The sequence below is a fragment of the Gossypium hirsutum genome, chromosome D07, assembly GCF_007990345.1.
Source record: "Gossypium hirsutum isolate 1008001.06 chromosome D07, Gossypium_hirsutum_v2.1, whole genome shotgun sequence".
NCBI lineage: Eukaryota > Viridiplantae > Streptophyta > Magnoliopsida > Malvales > Malvaceae > Gossypium > Gossypium hirsutum.
Genome location: NC_053443.1, coordinates 50,197,370 through 50,218,770, shown reverse-complemented (window position 1 = coordinate 50,218,770; position 21,401 = coordinate 50,197,370). Strand labels below are relative to the sequence as shown.

Below are 21,401 nucleotides of genomic sequence, written 5' to 3'. Positions count from 1 at the left end.
ACAAAAAGAAACAGGAGTCGCCACCAATCCTTTTTGAGGTGTGATTGGGTCGCCTTGAAAAAGGTTATTTTTAATAAATAATTTGATTTTTATTAAAACAACGATTTTGGTCTACGAAATTTAGAAAACGGGTACGGGAGTCGGTTACGCACGAGGAAGGATTAACACCCTCGATACGCCCAAAATTGGTACCTAGTTGATTAGCTAATGTCTTGATGTCGAAAATTGAGAACTTGAAGGAATTAAAAATACGATCCTTGTATTATATAAAAAAAAATTGAAAAAGAAGCATATTTCACGTTATTCGAGAAAGAGAGTCATATCCAGTAAGTTAGAACATGATGTCTCGAATTCCCGATACGCGAATGAAAAATGTTTATTTAAAAATTTTAGCCCTCTCGGATTTAAACGAGATCACGACCAGTAAGTTAGGACGCGATTTTTTTAATCCCGAGATCATTTAAAATTTGAGTTTAAAAAGATTCGTACATTTAGATTTATCGTGAAAATCGAAACCCAGTAAGTTAGGGTACGACCTTCTCGAATCTAAACACGAAATATTATTTATTCAAAATAAATTTTGTTAAATCGAGTATAATAAAAAACACGAAAAGCGTAACAAAAAATACGAAAGCAAATTACATTTTTTATGCATGGTAAAACCATAATGAATATGAAAGTATAAAAAGTATAAAAAATACGAGCAATAACAACGATATAAAAAGGCCAAATCTACAACATAAAAATAACAAAGTATAAAAACAAATAAAATTAAAACATTCATTCAAAATAAAAATGAAAATGAAACAAATAAATAGTAAATACGATTAAATATAAAGATATATATAAGCAAAAATTAAAATATGTGTATATATATAAATATATATATGTATTTACAAAGGTTAAAATATGTACATATATATATTAAGAAAGGCATAAATATTACAAAACATAAGAATATATGTATGTAGATAAAAAAAATATACATATGTGGATTATAAAAATAAAATAAGATAATATATAATATACGTATTTTAATACATAAAAAAATATAGATATGAAATAATAATATATATATAATATACATGTTTTAATTATATATATATAGATAGATATGTATATAAAAATGAGTGTTTACATATTAAATAAGTTAGAAAAAAATACGTATATGCATAAAAACAATTATAATAATAATAATAATAACAATAATAATAATAATAAATTTGCTAAAATATGGATTAAACCAGAATAAAAACGGAAGTACTGGGCGAAATCGAAATAAAAAAACAAAAAGGACCAAATTGCAACGCGTGCTGAAAAGGGAAAGGCCAAAATTGCAAGTAAACCACAGGCCCAAAACGCAGCGTTGAAATGGGCCAAGTCGGAACAAAATGAAATTGCAGGGGCTAAATTAAAAATAAGAGAAAATAACGAAAAAAGGATCAAATTGTAACACGCTGCAAAATCAGGGGGACTGCGCGCGCGAATAGTCCAAAAACTAAAAAACACGCGGATCCTCCGGGTCGGGTCGGGTCGACGCGTGGATCCCCCTGTCTTAAACGGCGCCGTTTCAATTTGGGTATTTAAACCCAATTTTTCTGAAAAAATTTCATTTTAACTGATCCCCTAAAAAAAACCCCACATTTCCTCTCAAAAGCCAGGCCTTTGAGCCATACCAGCGCCGCCGGTGCGCCACCAAGGGCGGTGGCCGGCCTCGTGCAAAAGGGCGATTTAGTTCCCGCTCCAAGGCCCGATTGAAGGCAAAATCCGTCTAACCGAAAGATCCAAAGGAGAGACCCCCTAACTCAGACTTTCGAGGCCGATTTCAACGATGGGCAGATCCCAACAGCGGCGCAACCGAAAAAACGAATCAGGTGAGTTCTCCTCTTCTTCCTTTTCTTTAATTTATATATATAAATAGACGAAAAAAAATACAAATAAATAAAAAAAAGTTAAAACATCTATGAACGAAAAAGGAAACTCCAAATCACCTTGAATCTCTTTTGTTCTTATATTTCTCTGCTAATGTTCATTTTTTTGTTACAAAAATCGCTAGAGGAACCCAAAATTACATATTTTGATGGCTTTTATGGCCGAAAGAAAGAAGAGAAAAATAGGTTTTTCTTCGTTTCTCCTTGCGTGTTTGCCATCTTCTTTGCAGGTGATGTGACGATGGCGGTGGAGTTGGTGGCTACCAGAGGAGTGGCGGTAGGTCTGAGGCAAGTGGCCGATGGGACATGCGGCGGCAGTACTAGGTGCGGCGCTAGGGTTTCAGACTTTCTGAAACCCTAGTTTTGGCTGTTAGCTTACTGGGCTAAGACATTGGGCCTCGGGTTTGGGCCTGTTCTGTAATGAGTTGGGTATGTTAGGTTAATGGTAATTGGGTCTGTTTGTAATTGGGTTCCGGGTTAGGCTAGTTGGGTGAGTTAATTGGTTTTGGTTCTTGGGCCCGGGTCTGGGCAAAATTGGGTTGTACAATGAAATAGTGGCAGTTTCCCGATATAAACTCCAATGAATCTTGTATATATAGTGGCATTTTTACCCGAAATGTCATTGTAAGTATACCTATGCGATATTGTCGTTGATACAACAATATGTTGTAGTGAGGGGAGGAATTCTATTTTAATTAGAGTGTCAAGGAAAAGAATGAAGAAACATAAGCTTCTTCTTTTTTTAATTATTAAAACATGTTATTTATTATGATCTAAGTGTAAATTTGATCAGGATGACAAATAATTATAAAAGTAATATTTTGGGCAAGATGTAATAGACAAAATGTAATATAATAGACTAAATATTGCTTGAATAAAAAACACTAGAGAATTGATTCATTAGTTTTTTATGATTGTTTCATTAGGTAAATTATATAATTTGTCACTCAACAATTAGTGTGTTTCAGTTTTGGTCATCAAACTATTAAAATTTCAATTCCGTCGCTAACATTTTCAATTGTTTCTATTTTAGTCACCCTCTGTTAAAATGAGGACAGGAACGATGAGATGATCTTTTTAATTGGTATAACAACACATTTAGTAAAGTTTAACATTCTAACCAAATAAACCAAACAGTAAAATGTGATAAACTCAATAATGTGGTAAGTAATCATACATTCCAAAAATCAAGGGTGAAGCCATAAATGTTTCTTAGGGACCAAGATTAAGTTATATATTTTTATTTGAGCTAAATGCAATTTTACCATTTATTGACATGTATATTTATAGGTTTTAGAATGACTAAATCAAAATTTTATTATTTGGGAACTATAATTTTATCATGTATTAACTTAAAATTTTATAAAATTTAAAGGGTTTAAAACATAATTTTACCATTTTAGGAGGGACTAAGGCGCTATCCGCCTTCCCTGCCTTTGCTCTTGTTAATAATCATACTATGAAAGGCAATCTTATATTTCCTAAATCAAACATCTCAATGTACTTTTTTATATAAGTTTAATATATATATACTAAAATCATATGTATCTAAACATGTTATATCTCTATTATATATTTTGGGGAGGGATCCACTTACACAGGTTTAAAACTATTTTTCGTATATTTTTATACATTTAATACTTTAAAGATCTAATCATCATATTTCATATTATCATGCATATTAAAATTGATATAATCTCTCTTTTATGTAAAAAAAAAATACTCCATCAAAAGTAGGTACCCTATCACTTCTGGATCCTCTACTTGCACAGTTCCAAAACTCCATCAAAATTAGTACAAATCATATTAACTGGGGAAAAAAACATTTAATTCAACTCCATCATGACCTCTATGTATGTATGTATGTATGTATTCTGCGAGAAGTTGACACGAGAAAAAAGAACAAAAGGTGTTAGGTGAAGCTACCTTTGCTAGGGACCCGATCACACCTAAGCTGGTAATCCTTAGACATTCATAGCTCCTTTCATTGCTCATGGTGTTCAAGAAGGGATAAAGATACACTGGCATTGTAGCTACAAAAGAAATATTTATTTCAATTAGAGCAGCCAACAATAATTGAATTTGATAACTCAAAAGTGAAGTTACCTCTGATAAATGGAATCCTTGTATCAGGGTGAGAAGCTACACACTATAAAAATACAAAGAATGATGTCATTAAGATTTTGATACAAGTGAAATTTAATATAATCTACAAATTCAAACTTTACTAATCTTAAAACGAAGGCAAGCTCACCTTTGAGATTCTTAACATATAAAAGGAAAAATGAAAGAAGATGAAAGTAGAAGAGTGGACCTGGAAAAGGGCTATAGCATTGCAGACTTGTGTTACAGCTCTTTCAGTAAGGCCGTCGGATAACAGTGGACCGTAAGCTGAAGTTATTATCTGAATAATGAACAGTTATATAATTAATCCATTTACTACAGAATTGGTGTGACCAATGTATCTATCAACAAAGCTTTGAAGTTTATGATTTTCCTAGAGACTAACATGGTCTGGTAGATGAATATGACTATTCTAGGGATGAATGAAGAAACATTTAGGGTGGCTTTGTATCACGAAAAATATTTATTTGTATTTTTTTATGTTTATTTCATGAAAAATAGTTTGAGTAATAAAAAGTGACTTGTAAAATAACGGAAAGTAAATCATTTATCTTACAAATTGATTTTACCCAATTCATTTTTAGCAAAACAAATCCCCTGTATACCTAAAACATTAAAAATGAAATTTAGAAGTATATGATGTAAATATGCTTTTTTTTACTTCAATTTGTACCTCCACCCATGCTCAAATATGTTCTAGAAGTAACATAGAATGAAATAGCAAGACCTACCTTCAAAAGGACACTCATAGTACCAAAAGAATTCCATAACAGCACTGCCAAATTGTCATAAGCCAGTCCATTCTGTAGAGAGAAGAAAAGATTACAAATGAGCAGCCATTTCTTAGAGTTCAGAACTTGAAAAGTTCTAAAAAAAAAAGAGTAACTATCATGAAAGAGAGAGCACTGTTTGAATATCAAACTCAAGTCATCTATACATGCATGTATGTATTCAGGTTGGTAAAATCTTTTTTGCTCTAACTCATAGTTATATGAAGGTTTAATTTACTTAGAATTTCGCCCTTTTTCAGTATTTCAAAGAAAGCTTATATGGAATTTTCTTAATTATTCTTTGATAAAAAAACATATATTATAAAAATTAAAAAAAAATATGACAACTAATATTTTGAAATATTAAAAATGGTTCTACCATATTTCTTTATTAAACCAAAAAGAAAATAAAGACCCCAAAATTGATTAGTCTTTTATTTTGTATATTGTCATCTTATGTGCATGTTCTAACTTTTTCTATGGTTTTTGGCTTATTTGATCATTTTCTTTTTTCAAAAACCAAACAGGTAGTTAAAAATAAAAAAGTAAAGTAAAGGTGTCTGATACCTTGCAAAGCACGTCAAGTGATTGTTCTTGGGTTTCTTTAGAAGCAACTCCTCGAATCAAATATCTGACTCTAACAGGAGGGTTGGATGTGATTGGAGCAACCGCACCAGAAACCATTTTTTCCGACGAGGGATGGGAGAATAGACTAGAAAATACGTTATAGAAATATTGAAAATCCAAGTGATGTCTTCTTGTTTTTCTAGCAATAAAATTTCAGATACTGCATTTATTAGGAGTTGCACAAGGAAATAACCAAACAAAAAATGATGCAGGGAGCGCGTCGTGCATTTTTTTTCTAAACACACACTCAAACTCATAGTCACAAACTTCTTGTTTTGCGAATGGTGATAAATGTATTAACCTATTATGACGACAAACCATAAATATTTTATTTTAAAGGCTCAACTAGGGATGAAAAAGAATCTGAAATCAACTTGTTTCGATTTGATTGGTGAAGGTCGGATTATTTTTCAAATTAGGTTTCGAATGGATTGAGTTGGGTCAAATTTATTTTAGTATATATTTGAGATTGGATTGGATTTGGTTTTGAGGTAAACTCACCCGCTTCGCCTCTCGGAACATTTACAAAATTACCTATATATATAATAAAAAATTAGGTTAAATCTCTAAATTATACTCTCTTAGTCTCGAGTACTTTAGTGGCCTCTCATCTATTGCTTTAAATGTCTTGATATAAACTCAAAATTTATAGCAAAAAATATGCGTATATTTTGTCGAGTGAATTTAGCTTAGTTGGTATTGTTGCTATTACAACAATGAAGAGGACATGGGTTCAAACATGATTAAACATGTCTTTTCCTCCTATTAAAGATACTCTTAAGCATGTTTGAACTGATAAATGGTTCTTCTTCGTTGAATTTGACTTTTAAAATTACGATTTTACTTTCATAATTACTTTGGGAGAGACTTTAGTTTAGGTAATTTTAAATTACTTTTGGTAATAAAAGATTACTTGGTATAGTACTCAGTATGATACATTGCTCTATTCTATTCCTTTGGTCAGAATACAAAATTTTGATATTCGGTTGACGAAATTGAATAATACCTTAACACGTTTCACTAAATTCTCCTTATAAATTTGTTTTTTTATTTATTACTACAAACAAAATTTGAAGCTTGTAGTATTTTATTTTACTAATAACTGAATGCATTTTTCTACAAAATTAATTTCATATATCTTTTCTCAAATAAATAAATTAGAATAGACACTACAATAAAATGATATATTACTGGCTTTTTTTTTTTTGCATACTACGCCGGTTATGAATGTCACTAACAGCATACTGGTGTTTTTGAAAACACCACAACATTTGCCACAAAAAAATATTGTCGCTAATTATTGGTAGTGATTTGAAGAAAAACGTCACTAACTTCGTATTGATTTCTTTCCTTTTGGCGGAGTGGTTGGATTATAGATGAAGTCGTTGGATTTGAAACCATTTCCTCTTATAAGAGAGAGAGAGAGAGAGAGAGAGAGAGAGATGTTACAGAAATATTGAAAATCCAGGTGATATTCTTCTTATTGTTCTAGTAATAAATTTTATAATATTGCATTTACTAGTATGAGCTCTACAAGGTTATAACCAAATAAAATATGATAAAAACAATAAAGTCGTACATTTTTTTCAAAATACACACACTCATATTTTTAGTTTATTTTTCTATCTTTCTTGAGTTTTGTTGTTTTGTGAATGGTGATAAATGTACTATTTAGGACTAGTTAATAAATTATTTTGGTACCTGAGTTTGGTTTCAATATTCAATTTGGTATTTGAGTTTGCCTTCAATGTTCAATTTGATACCTAGTCAAAATAACCTAATGAATGTTTGACATATGTACTCTAGTAAAAAAACAGGGGTATTTAATTGGGACAAAAAATAATGCTCGTATGCAAATTAAACATTGAAGCTAAACTCAAATTCTTAAATGGGTCAAAGAAAAACTAAAGTAACAAATTAAAAAAACTCAAGTACAATGTGAACATTGAAATCAAACTTGAGTATCAAATTGGGACAAAAAAAATTTAGGTACCAAATTGAATATTGAAGCCAAACTGAGGCACCAAGTAGTATATTAACCCTATTTAGAATAACAAAGCCCATAAGAGTTTTCTTTAAATGGTTTAACTAGTGGTGAAAAAAATTCAAAATCTACATGTTTTGATAGAATCGGTTAGTGTCAAATTCTTTTTCAAATTGGGTTCAGATCGGGTCAAGTTGAGTTAATTTTAAAAAATATTTGGGAATGGGTTAGATTCGGTCTTGGCATAAATCTTCCCACTCTACTCTTGAAATATTTATGAAATTACAATTCCACATATATATGTATATATTTACAAAATTACATTTCCACATATTTACAAAATTACTTTTTTTTTCAATAAGAAACATTTTGTGAGTACATAAAACTGTAATAATCATGTGACTGAGTTAGAGTCTATGTGTTTAAGGAAATAATTTAAAAGGGAAGATGTTTAGATCTTAAGTACAAAAGTAAGAAACATAAACTGGTGAACATTAGTGCTTGAAAACACTCGTTGTAGGAGGTGCTAAGACGTAGATTTAGAAAAATTGAACTATGTAAATATCTCTTATGTTCTTTATTTTTTTACACTTTTCATTACTAGTGTCTGAAGCAGTTGGAATTGCTCTTAGCACTGCTTCTGGCACTGCTTGATTCTACCTTCAAATATCAATTTGGACCCAACATATATCAAAGAATTATATCTCGAAATTATGTCCATTCATTAATAAGAAAAGTGAGATGGGATAGTTATGGATATAATCAGCATTTAGGGATGTAAATGTTTTTAATATTTCATTCATAAGTAGAGCAGAGGTGGACGAGAGAATTCCCACCCACTTGCCCTCACCCTCATCGCATTCCATTGTAGATGGCAATTTAATAAGTTGGATAGGTAAGTGTTAGACATATCCCGCTAGGGAGACTATTTCGTCAAGCAACATGCCTTGCCTAAGACCAAGGCAATGCGAAACTCAACCACTTCGTGAACTTACGAGCTTCGCCCAACAAGACCTCTATCACTCAATATTAACATGCCCTACAACTCCATCACATCAAGTTACATTATCAACCTAACGAAAGAATTAAGTTGAATGACCTAAGTGACGGCCCACAAATCAAGGGAGGACATCTAGTCTACAAATGTCTTTCTTGGATGCTTCTCCAAAGCCAATAAAGGGGAGAACAACAATCTCTATCTACCAACCTCTCCTCTCCAATAATCCCAAACATTTTCTCTTCCTCGAACTTCACTTACTGCTCTCGGCCTTTGAGTAATCTCTCAAGCCTCCTTCATTTCCTTGACATCAACAATAAGAATGTAAAAATATTAATATTAAAAATATTTTATTTAATAATTAAACAAATTTTTTCAGTTTGATGGAATGAAATTTGCTTTGACTGTGTCTATTGATTTGCCATTTGTCTTTCTTTGCTGGAAAAGCTTGAAGTTCAATGTTTATAGCTTTGTTTGAGTTAAGCTAACAAGGATGAGTAAGCATTTTGTCGGTCTAATTATTGGTCGTATAGATCTATTCAAGAACTGAACTAATTTATTAAAATCCAAAAATTGGTCCAATTTTTTTAACTCAAAACTTATCCATTTAATAATGTAGAAGTATTAATTTAAACTCAATTAATTAAAAATTAAAATATAACCCGAACTCAGGTCCTGTGAAATATGCATACGCCTTCACACTTATAGAGTTCAATTCTATAGAGTAAGTCTTACAAGTATGGGGTATTGACATTGTATATTGTATGTGACCAGTGACAGCCCTGGCCAGCCTGAACAAGGTGATTATGATACGAGCCAAAATGAATACCAAGGAAAATGATGCATTTTGCTTTAATGATATGGCGCACAGAAGACTCGATGGTACGGAGAGTTTCATCCAACATTTTTTTTTTAATTTTTATTTTCTTTTTGCTATTATCTTCCCTTATAAATGATGTTCTACTTTTGACTGAGGTCATCGAGTGGTTAATGAAAATTGTTGAGGAATTATTCTCTTTTTCTCTCTTTTCTTCTATTCTTCTTCCTTCTTCTCAAACTCTTCCTCTCCTCTCTAGAATTTCTCTCTTCCTTCCCTTCTTTCTCTGTCATTTTTGGCTTCTCAATTTCTGTTCATAATAAAGGTACCAGAGCTTCAGTCAATCCTCCATGACTGGTGATGAGTCGAATCAAACCCTCCTAGTCACAATCTATCATATGCTTTATCCTATTACTGTGGAAGTGTTCCACTAGATTTTCTCACCTTATGGATTTGTGGAGAAGATGTCACATTTCAAAAGTCTGCTGGCTTTCAAGCCTTGATCAAGTTTGAAGGACACCTAAATGCTATCTTAGCTAGAATTTCTTTGTAGGGTCGTAATGTTTATGATGATTGTTTCCAACTTGATATACAGTTTTATGGTGCTAGTGCGGCGATCCAGGTGTCATGTATGGGCGAGAATGTGGTTGGTACGTCTTTGGTGGTACCTCAAATGCTAGTTTCCAAATCTGAAATTGGTGACACATATGGTGGTGTGGTGGATGTAAAAAGACCTAATAATCGTAGTTATCCACCGTCCGATTCGACATTCGACTATACTGAGTGACACGGATAAGTATTACACGATCCTTAAGAACAAGCTCCATCAAGCCTACACAGCTGTTGCTCTCTCTCGTGCGTCGGCTGTGAAGGTAGAAGGTTCGTCTAGACAAGTCAAAAATCAAGTGCTTCAATCGGATCCGATGTTCAAGGTTTCTCAGATACAAGAACAGGGTGAACCTAATGATGGCTTTTCGGCTATTTCAACTACACAAAAAATGCCAGGGACACAACTGAGGCAAGCTATAACTGGGACAAATGATAAGTGTACAGTGATGGGTAAGGTTCTTCCAAATGAATATTCCTTCAATGGAGTGCCAGTAGCAAACGATCCAGTTGATGATTTCGACGGGATTTTAGGTGATTCTGTTGTTGGGAATTTAATGGCTTCTACTCTATATTATGTTCATTGGTATTCGGTTAGATTTGATAACCCGTGCAAAACTGCTGCTTTGGATTACTTAGGCAGTGAGCTATTCAGGAGTTCCTCAATTATCTGTGCTTGTTGTAGTCCACACATACCAGAAGAAAGTGCGGTTTTGTTAGAAAATGGTGTACGAGTTAGATGAATTCGGTGGGTTTATTTTGATTAGGCTAATATCTTCAGGGAAGATTGAAGCTCAACGATATTGTGCCTCATGGGGTTTGGGGCAAAATTTTGATATAGCTCACAAAGAACCATTGTTCAATTTTGAGGATAGCTGACTATACTCCTCGAGTGACGATGAATATGAATTTCTTAAAAGGTTTAGGTATTTGAACCTTGACTATCTTCGTGGTTATTTGAATGACAATCTCGCAGAAAGCCTAAGTTCCAGGATGCAGAAGTCCCATAAGGATTTTCAGCAGAAGAAATCTTTTAACCTAGATTTTCATGAAATTTTGTGTGAGAAGTTAACAGTCTGCAAATTTGGTCGATTCAGGTCCTATCTTGCACTTTCTATTGCCTTCAATAACATTAGCTTACCAACAAGTATATGCGAAGTTGTTTCGAGGCAAACATGGGCAACCTTCCCTTTGAGACTTTTACTACTAGCTTTCTCTAGCTATCCTGAGTTACTTGATGTGCCATTCGATGACATGACCATGCCTCTGGAATTTTTCAATTGTTCCAAACCTTCCTCAGTTGCCTCCATTCCTATTAGTGAAGCCTTCATGCTGCAGCACTAAGTGGTCACATAAAATGCAGCATGATGATTCGCTTGTGGGTCTTGTTCTTCCTCTTCCTATTCTATTTACACTTCATGAGTTTCATAATGGTTTTCCTGATTCGAAGAAAATGGGTTTATTTTTTATAGACATGGAGTTTAGCTTTAGAGTCAATGAAGTAATACGGGTTATTATAGAAATGGTTGTATCAGATTTTTGCTTGCTTAACAATGATGAAATCGTCTCTCTTGCTTATGATAAGAATGAGATGTGGGTTAACTTTCAAAGGCCAAAACAATTCCTTTTATATCATCCAATTGTAGACAAGGCACGTGAAAACTGAATTTATAAAGATGTGAAATTTACTACAATGATTACCAAAGTGCATAAGGTTACTAATCCTAATGGCACAATGAATAGCGTTGGGCTAGAAATTTTTGATGATCTATGTCCCATTGAATTCAAGTTTAATGTTCCTGTCATGAACTTTGTGCTTATGAATGCCCTATGCTTGATCAAATAATGGATATTTATGGTTATCCTATTGAAAATTCAAGCACTTTTCTTCACTTTGATCCTTGAGGACAAGAATCATTTTGAGGTGGAGGTATTTGATACGAGCAAATGAAAATACCAAGCAAAACGATGCGTTTTGCTTTAATGATACAGCGCGTAGAAAACTCCATGAGAAGGAGCATTTCATCCAACAATTTTCTTTTCCTTTTTATTTTCTTTTTGCTGTTATCTTCCCTTATATATGCTGTTCTATTTTGGCTGAGGTCATTGAATGGTTAATGAAAATTGTTGAGGAATTGTTCTCTTTCTCTCTCTCTTTTCTGTCTATTCTTCTTCCTTCTTCTCAAACTCTTCATCTCCTCTCTGGAATTTCTCTTTTCCTTCCCTTCTTTCTTTGCCATTTTTGGCTTCTCGATTTCTGTTCGTAACAGATTGCATTCTTCGTCATCCGATTACCAATCCGGGTGGCTCACCGGTAGATTCTCTTGTATGCCTGTGCTACTTCCGAAAAGCCAATCAATCTCCGTAGGTTACCAAAGGCTTCTGGATCACCCTGGAAAAGGAAATTGGCATGAGCCTTTTCTTTCTGGAAACAAAACCTAAATTCCGATAGAATATTCTAAATGGAAGTTTTGAAGCTTACACGAATGATATTAACATATTTGTAATCTACCAACAACCATGGAATGTAGCCTGACAAGTCTGCTCGTATCCTACGTTTCCAAACACAGTTTCAAACATTAATGAATGAACAAGTAAATTATGTACTATTTGCTAACCTTTCATTTTCTGAGATCCTGAGATAACAGCCAATGATGTTTTTCAGCAAGTGTGGCAAATATTCTTCATCTTCTACATCAAGTATTTCAACCATGTTTTCCAAACAATGGGTTACCACGAGATATCGCTCCGGCATGGAGAGCAAGTAGTTGAGCCCTTTCTCATTTAGTAAGATTCTGTAAATTATAAATGTGGCCACCTGTACTTCCAATTGTTGAACATATTAGCTTCAAGAATATAGCTAAGAAGGTTGCATGTCCAAGATTGTAGTAAACGCCATAGATGATACAATTATGGTCCAGAAATCACGGTATGTGTAATAAGCTCTATGGTTTATTCCATTTTACCTCAATTTCATTTTCTTGGACTTCCGAAGATTTCATCGCTCCAATTTTTACAGTGCAAATTTGGAATAATGCACAGTTTGTCACATGATCACATCATAAACAGAAATGTCTCAAGTCTGTTACCAGGACTATATATGTATTTGAATATGGTTAAACTTCGATTTTAGCCGACTCTTAACCCCTAGCTTTATATAGCAATTTTTCCCTCATAATTATCAAGCCAGAAAAACAAATGATATAACAGTTAAAGAAATCCAGTCACCCACTGTTTTTGAAAATGTTGTGCCAATTTCCATGCAACAAGGAAACATTTCTGTGGCAAGAAGGTAATCAACAACTTCTGGATTGTCAACCTGAAGAAGTCAAAAACGAAGTAACTAAAAAATATTAACTGAAAACACATTTTATCCAACTCCATGAGCTCTAAAGATGTATGTATTCTGACAGAGATTAACATGAGAAATGAACAGAAGATGTGAGCTAATGCTACCTCTACTAGGGACCCAATCACAACTAAGCTGGCGAACCGTAGACGTTCATAGTTCCTTTCTCTGCTCCTGGTTTTCAAGAAGGCATAAAGATACTCTGGCATAGAAGCTACAAAGAAATATTTCAATTAGAACAGTTTTTATAAAACTAAACTCCAAACCTAACAAACTATGGTATTTTTGTACGAGATATAGCTTCTTTTTAATCATACAATTAAAGAAAAACAATTGAACTCGAAGACTTATACAGTTCATAAAGTATTCACATATGTAGAGGATTCAAAGTGAAGTTACCTCTGATAAATGACATCTTTGTATCAGGGTGAGAAGCTAGAGTCTGTAAAGATATACAAAGAATGGATGTCATTGATAGATATATATTACATATTTGGACTGAAATCTATTGATAGAATCATACAATACTTAAAACACTACGATAATTATAAAACTAGAAGAGTGAACCTGGAAAAGCCCTATAGCATTGCAAGTTCGTCTTACAACTCTTTCTGAAAGCCTATTGGATACTAGTGGACGGTAAGCGGAAGTTATTACCTGAATAATGAACAGGTAATCAATCATTTAGTATTGATTTGATGTGGACATTGTATGTATCAATAAAGCTTTCAAATCTATAATTTTCTTGGAGAGTAACATGGGTATGGCGGACAAAATAGCACTATTCTAGAGATACATTAGAACTAATTAATACAATGAGTGATATAACAGCAACAAAATTTTAAATTGTGAGTGTTGCATACAGGGATCTGTCTAATACGAATTTGCTTATTTCTTTTGAAGCTTTTCAATAACATTGGAGGATTGTACCTCCATACCCCTGTCCGAATATTGTATAGAACAAGAGTGTGGAGTAACATAGAATGAAATAGCAGGACCTACCAGTAAAAGTAGCCTCATAGAACCAAGGGAACTGTTAGTACAAAACTCCGGTAACGAAAAAACTCGAACACACGATCAGAACTCGAAAAGAAAAAGAAGAAATAGGACAGGCTCCAAGGCGTGTATCAAGCCACTATCTTTAAGGTTATATTCGCCCCCACTTATCTTCAGTGTGCAAACGAGTTCCAAGCAAATTAACCTCGAGGATACAATGAAACCAATGACTATTTGCGTTTTGCACTGACGAGAATAGTCCACTATGCACTGAGTACTGTATAACAAAAACTCAATTTCTACAAAGGATTTCTGCAGCAATACTTTATAGAATAATCTAATAATATTAGAAAATGAAGGAAGAGAAGAAATAATATTTAAATTTGTTGATATGATTTCCAAATGAAATCCCATTCCTATTTATAGGAATTTTCATGTCTCTTCATAGAGACATCTTTCAATAGGTGTCTTTATGAATAAATAAATAATAATAATTATTCATTTAATTTTGTAACTATTCAAATAATATTTTTTGAATAGTTATAATTCTTTTTTAAAAAATCAAATGATATAACTTTTGACCAATGACCAAAAGTTTTATCTTTTGATTAATTACACCCATTCATTTATAGTTATTGGGATACTATAAATATTTGAAAATATTCCAACAATCTCCCCCCATTTTCAAAATATTTAGATTTTGATATTCTTGGAAATCAATTTGCATAAATAAAGGTGTCTTACGATTGAACCTTCACTTAGTGAAAACATGTTAAAGTTAATCGAAATTGTATGGTAGACTAAGCTTTGAACCAACTATTCCATTTGATTAACTAAACACATCTCACACAATGATTTCAACATCAGTCAATGCATAGTATCTAGGGACACTATTATAGCCATGTGTCTATGTCCTCTTTTCATGAGTGCTGTCAGAGCCAAGCCCTTAAGCTCCTAGAAGCGGCCACACTTCCACTCACATAAGTAGATCCCATCAAAAGTATTCCCGTAATTATAACACTCTAACATATTTATGTTATGGGTCCATTAAGAGTACATTACTCATCCTTCCCTTATCATTACGGGTACCTAGCACTTTAATCTTAGGATGGATTTATTTATAGTGCTAACAGTCACATACTAATGATGTACTTTGTCTCATTGAACTCAAGACTTGACGTTATACCAAGCGTTGAGTCGAGTTTCCATCATGGGTGACTCTAATTAATAGGCTTGAGTCCCATCCCTTTTGAGGTCCTTTTTACTGCATCTCTAGCAAGACTTTTTGTCAAAGGATTTGCCAAATTTTCACTTGACCTCACATAATTAATAGTGATCACTCCATTAGAGATTAATTGTCGGACATAACTATGTCTTAATCCAATGTGTCTAGACTTTCCATTATATACTTGGCTATATGCCTTTGCTAGAGTAGCCTCACTATCACAACGGATAGAAATAGGTGAAATTGGCTTAAGCCATAAAGGTACATCATAAAGCAAATTTCTTAACCATTCTGCTTCTTTAGATGCAGCGGCTAATGCAATAAATTCTGCTGCCATGGTGGAATCAGTAATACATGTTTGTTTCTTGGAACCCCAAGAAATGACTCCTCCACCAAGAATGAAGATCCACCCACTAGTAGATGCATGATCTTCCAAACTTGTAATCCAACTAGCATCCGAATACCCTTCTAAAACTGGAGGATATCCATTATAACACAATCCATAGTTAATAGTTTTCTTTAAGTACCTAAGTACTCTATTTAAAGCTTGCCAATGCAAACTACTTGGATTACTTGTGTATCTACTCAATTTTCCAATAGCATATGCAATATCTAGTCTTGTACAAGTCATTATGTACATAAGACAACCAATTAGACTTGCATATTTCAATTGATCAATTTTCCTACCAGCATTAGATACTAATTTTAATTGAGGATCCATGGGTGTAGATGCTGGTATACAGTTGAAAAGATCAAACTTTTTAAGCACATTTTCAATGTAATGTGATTGTGATAAAGCTATAGTGCTTTCATCTCGGGTTATTTTAATCCCAAGAATAACATCTGCTACACCCATATCCTTCATAGCAAAGTTGTTTGACAAGAATTTCTTTGTGTTTTCTATTTGTTCCAAATCCGTGCCAAAAATGAGCATGTCATCTACATATAAGCAAATTATAACACCCTTTCCATTATCAAATTTACTATATATGCACTTATTGGATTCATTTATTTTATAGCCATTAGCTAAAACAACCTTGTCAAACTTTTTGTGCCATTGTTTTGGTGCTTGTTTAAGCCTATATAAAGATTTAACAAGCTTACATACCTTATGCTCTTGTCCTGGAACAACAAATCCTTCCGGTTGCTCCATGTACACTTCCTCTTCCAATTCACCATTTAAAAATGCAGTTTTAACATCCATTTGGTGAACAACCAAATTATATATAGAGGTAAGTGATATTAATAGTCTAATTGTAGCAATTCTTGCTACTGGAGCATAGGTATCAAAGTAATCAATACCTTGTCTTTGTGTAAAACCTTTTGCTACCAACCTTGCTTTAAATTTATCAATGGTTCCATCGACCTTCATTTTCTTTTTGAATATCCATTTACAACCTATTGGTTTGGAACCTGGTGGAAGATCAACTAAGATCCAAGTTTGATTTCCCATTATTGAATCCATTTCATCATTTATTGCTTCTTTCCAAAAAGCAGAGTCTTGAGATTTCACTGCTTCTTCAAATGTAATAGGATCAGATTCGGTATTATAACAATAAGGTATCTTATTGCATATACTTTCACCTTTTCCTTCTACAAGAAACATAATGAAATCTGGTCCAAAATCTTTGACCTTTTTAATCCTCTTACTTCTTCTTAATTCTTGACAAGATTCATCATTATTATCAATTTGTTTCAACGGAATCTCATTCTCATTTGAAGAATGAATCAATTGTTGTGGTTGTAATTGTCTTGATATAGAATTAAATCTATTTTCATCAAAAATAGCATCTCTTGATTCAATAACCGTATTAATTGAAATTGAATCATTTGGTTCAATTACTATGAACCTATATGCCTTGCTATTATGTGCATAACCTATAAATATGCATTCAATTCCTCTTTCACCTAACTTTTTACGTTTAGGTGTTGGAACTTTTACAATAGCTCTACAACCCCAAACCTTTAAATAATTAAGGTTTGGTTTCCTTTTCTTCCATTGTTCATAGGGGGTTATTTTAGTTTCCTTATTAGGAACTCTATTCAATATATGACAAGCTGTTAGAACAGTTTCTCCCCAAAAACCCTGTCCAAGACCTGAATATGATAACATTGAATTTACCATTTCAATCAAGACTCTATTTTTCCTTTCAGCTACACCATTTTGTTGTGGTGTGTAAGGGGCTGAAACTTGATGGACAATTCCAGTGAGTTCAAAATAACTTGGATTATAGTATTCTCCACCTCTATCCGATCTTAAGCACTTGATAAATGATTCACACTGAAGTTCAACTTCAGATTTATAAACTTTAAATTTATCAAGCGCTTCATCTTTTGAATGCAATAAATATACATAACAATATCTAGAACAATCATCAATAAAAGTAACAAAATATTTCTTTCCACCTAATGTAGGAGTATTATGCAAGTCACATAAATCACTATGTATCAAATCAAGCAATTTTGTTTTCCTTTTAACCTTAGGGAAAGGATTTCTTGTAATTTTAGTCAACATACAGGTATTGCATTTTTTAATTTATTATTAAAAACAGGAATTAAATCTAATTTATACATGTCATTCAATTTTCTATAATTCAAATGACCTAATCTATAATGCCACAAACAAAATGATTCAACCATATAAGCAGAAATAGTATTTTTATTCTTATTAATAATATTAAGTTTGAACATGCTTTCATACATATACCCTTTTCCCACAAAAATTCCTCCCTTAGACAAAATAAACTTATCTTCCTCAAAAACAAGTTTGAAACCAAACTTATTCAACAGACTTCCAGACACTAAATTTTTCCTAACTTCTGGTACATAATATACATCATTTAAGGTTAAAACCTTTCCAGAAGTGAATTGTAGTTTAATAGACCCTTTGCCTTTAATTGTTGCGGTGGAAGAATTTCCCATGTACAAGACATTGTCATTTTCACATTGTGTGAACTTTGTGAACATGCTTTTGTCTTTGCACACATGTTTGGTTGCTCCGGTATCAATCCACCATGTATTATCATCTTGTGCCATATTAATTTCAGATATCATTGCAACGAACTTTTCGTTATTATCAGCCTTAGAAGATGATTTCTTCTTTAAAAATCGACATTCATTCTTGAAATGTCCCGGCTTTCCACAATGATAGCATGAGCCCTTTTGTTTCTTTTTGAACTTAGGTGCTCTATCAGTCTGATTGAACTTTCTCTTGAATGGTTTAGTAGTATGTACTTCCTCCGTAACATGTACTTTGGCATTTTCAGAATTTAGGTTCTGATCTTGTTTTCGATACTCTTCTTCAATACGAAGATGATTTGCCAAAGCCTCAAGAGATATTTCCTCTTTCTTATGTTTTAGACTTCTTTTAAAGTCTTTCCAAGATGGAGGAAGTTTGTCTATTATGGAGGATACCACAATCATTTCATCCATTTTCATATCATATTGCTTAAATTGATTCAGCATCTTTTCAATATCACGAAATTGTTCCATAACAGAACGACCATCAACCATTTGATAATTATTGAAACGACTGACAAGAAATTTCTTACTTGTAACATCTTCGGTCATGTATCTTGCCTCCAATTTGTCCCATAATTCTTTAGCGGTGACGTCGTTTTGGTAGGTGTCGAACAAACCATCAGATAAACCATTCAATATGTGGCCCATGCACATGTAATCAGCATTGTCCCATTTTTGTCTTTCTCGGGTTGCAGCAACAGATTCATTTTCATTCTCTTCAGGTCTTGGAGTATCCAAAACATAAGCAATCTTCAAAGTTGATAACAAAAAGTGCATCTTTTTCTGCCATCGTCGAAAATTGCCACCATCAAAACGATCAAGTTTAACAAAGTTGGAAGCCAACTCCCTTAGTGTTCCACTTTCATGTGTTGTGGTAGTCATCATGAAGTATAACCTTAAAATTGTTAGTACAAAACTCCGGTAAGGAAAAAACTCGAACACACGATTGGAACTCGAAAAGAAAAAGAAGAAATAGGACAGGCTCCAAGGCGTGTATCAAGCCACTATCTTTAAGGTTATATTCGCCCCCACTTATCTTCAGTGTGCAAACGAGTTCCAAGCAAATTAACCTCGAGGATACAATGAAGCCAATGACTATTTGCGTTTTGCACTGACGAGAATAGTCCACTATGCACTGAGTAATGTATAACAAAAACTCAATTTCTACAAAGGATTTCTGCAGCAATACTTTATAGAATAATCTAATAATATTAGAAAATGAAGGAAGAGAAGAAATAATATTAGAATTTGTTGATATGATTTCCAAATGAAATCCCATTCCTATTTATAGGAATTTTCATGTCTCTTCATAGAGACATCTTTCAATAGGTGTCTTTATGAATAAATAAATAAATAATAATAATTATTCATTTAATTTTGTAACTATTCAAATAATATTTTTTGAATAGTTATAATTCTTTTTTAAAAAATCAAATGATATAACTTTTGATCAATGACCAAAAGTTTTATCTTTTGATTAATTACACCCATTCATTTATAGTTATTGGGATACTATAAATATTTAAAAATATTTCAACAGGAACTCCATAAGAAAAATGCCAAAAGGTTACAAGAATGTCTATTCTGGGGGATAAGAAAAGATTACAAATGAGCCAATCAGAAAATATCATGCTTATTACTAGAAAGCTATTATCTATTGATCAAAGCTCTAATTTTAGTGGAATAAAATCATAGAAGAACTTGAAAAGTTTAACAAAAGAAATAGAAAAGGTGAGGTGAGGGTAACAATCATGAAAAAGAGTGCAAATCTTTGAATGATGATTGATGGCATTGGCAAATATTCAATCTCTCAAATTCCACCTTCTTCGAAAACTTAATACAGGCATTGGTATTTCCTTGTAAGATTCAAAAATTTCTAAGAACATGTATCAAGTACTATCTATGTTGGATATAATTACTTGTAAGTTAATCTTTTTGGAATATTCAATTCTACCATTCCTTTATAAAGCCAAGAAAATAAAACTAGTCTTTCTTTTTTCTTTTATATATTGTTAACTTATGTACAGATTCTAACTTTTCCATGGTTTTGAGTTATTTGATTACGTATTCTTTTTCCAGAAACCAAACAGATAGTGGAGAAGAAAAAGAAAGAAAGGTGATACCTTGGAAAGAAGATCAAGACACTGCTCTCCGATTTCCAATGATCGAAGCTGTCGCACCAAACGGTAGATCTGAAGGAGGTTTATACAGGGGTTACGGATGGGTGGGAATGAGGGTGGAGACGCCGCCTCTCTAACCATTTTCTCCTCCGATGGAGAAAGAGAGAGAGAGGGTAGGGTGGAAAATAAATTTAATGATATTTGGGTCTTATAAAAATTCTGATACTGCAATTATCAGCATGAGTTGCAGAGGGAAAGAAGCAAAACAGAAAGAGAAGCGGGAGTAAAACTTAACATGTAACGATAAAGCGCGCCAACTTCCTCTTGGACCAACACATCCAAGCCTCAGCAGCCATAATAGTTTGGTTAAAATATGCCAAAAATCCCTCTACTCTTCATAAATTTAGAATTTAGTCTTTGTATTTTTCATTTTAGGAATTTAGTTCTACTTTTTAATTTTAAAATTTTGATCCAGCTATTAACACTACTAAATTTATTTTATTAAATTCAGGTTTATTATAAAATTATTTTTTTAAGGGAACATTCATTAATTCGTTACATGAATAAGATCATACAATTCGGAAAAAAAGAGAAAAAAAAAAACAACAAACATCCGTCATCGGCGGTAAATGACAAACTCTATCAACACAACAAAGTTTCAGCCTCAGCATCTATAGAACATTACAACACGTTGACAACAAGCTTTGTCACAACTAAAGCGCGGCATGTTTAAAGTGATTGCAAACACTTAAAACAATAAGGAAATCAACCTCGGATGGTCCAAAAAGCGGCAAGCAAAATCAAAAAACGAGTACAAGGACTAAATTTTAATGG

General features: G+C 33.0%; 2 protein-coding genes across 2 annotated transcripts; both read right to left on the bottom strand.

Moving 5' to 3' along the window:
* Positions 1–4,164: 4,164 nt before the first annotated feature.
* On the bottom strand, positions 4,165–5,509 carry LOC121219177 (cell differentiation protein rcd1). The gene is made up of 3 exons (XM_041096870.1): positions 5,393–5,509; positions 4,787–4,858; positions 4,165–4,335 (listed from the first exon to the last, which is right to left on the bottom strand). Exons 1-3 carry the CDS (start codon positions 5,507–5,509, stop codon positions 4,165–4,167), a joined length of 360 nt encoding a protein of 119 aa, XP_040952804.1.
* Positions 5,510–11,556: 6,047 nt separating this feature from the next.
* Positions 11,557–20,969, bottom strand: LOC107955079 (protein CAF40). The gene is made up of 8 exons (XM_016890791.2): positions 20,571–20,969; positions 13,773–13,862; positions 13,605–13,647; positions 13,313–13,419; positions 13,089–13,175; positions 12,475–12,674; positions 12,339–12,408; positions 11,557–12,248 (listed from the first exon to the last, which is right to left on the bottom strand). The coding sequence occupies exons 1-8, from the start codon at positions 20,706–20,708 to the stop codon at positions 12,165–12,167; spliced, it is 819 nt and encodes a 272-aa protein (XP_016746280.1). The 5' UTR covers positions 20,709–20,969; the 3' UTR covers positions 11,557–12,164.
* Between the last annotated feature and the right edge of the window lie 432 nt (positions 20,970–21,401).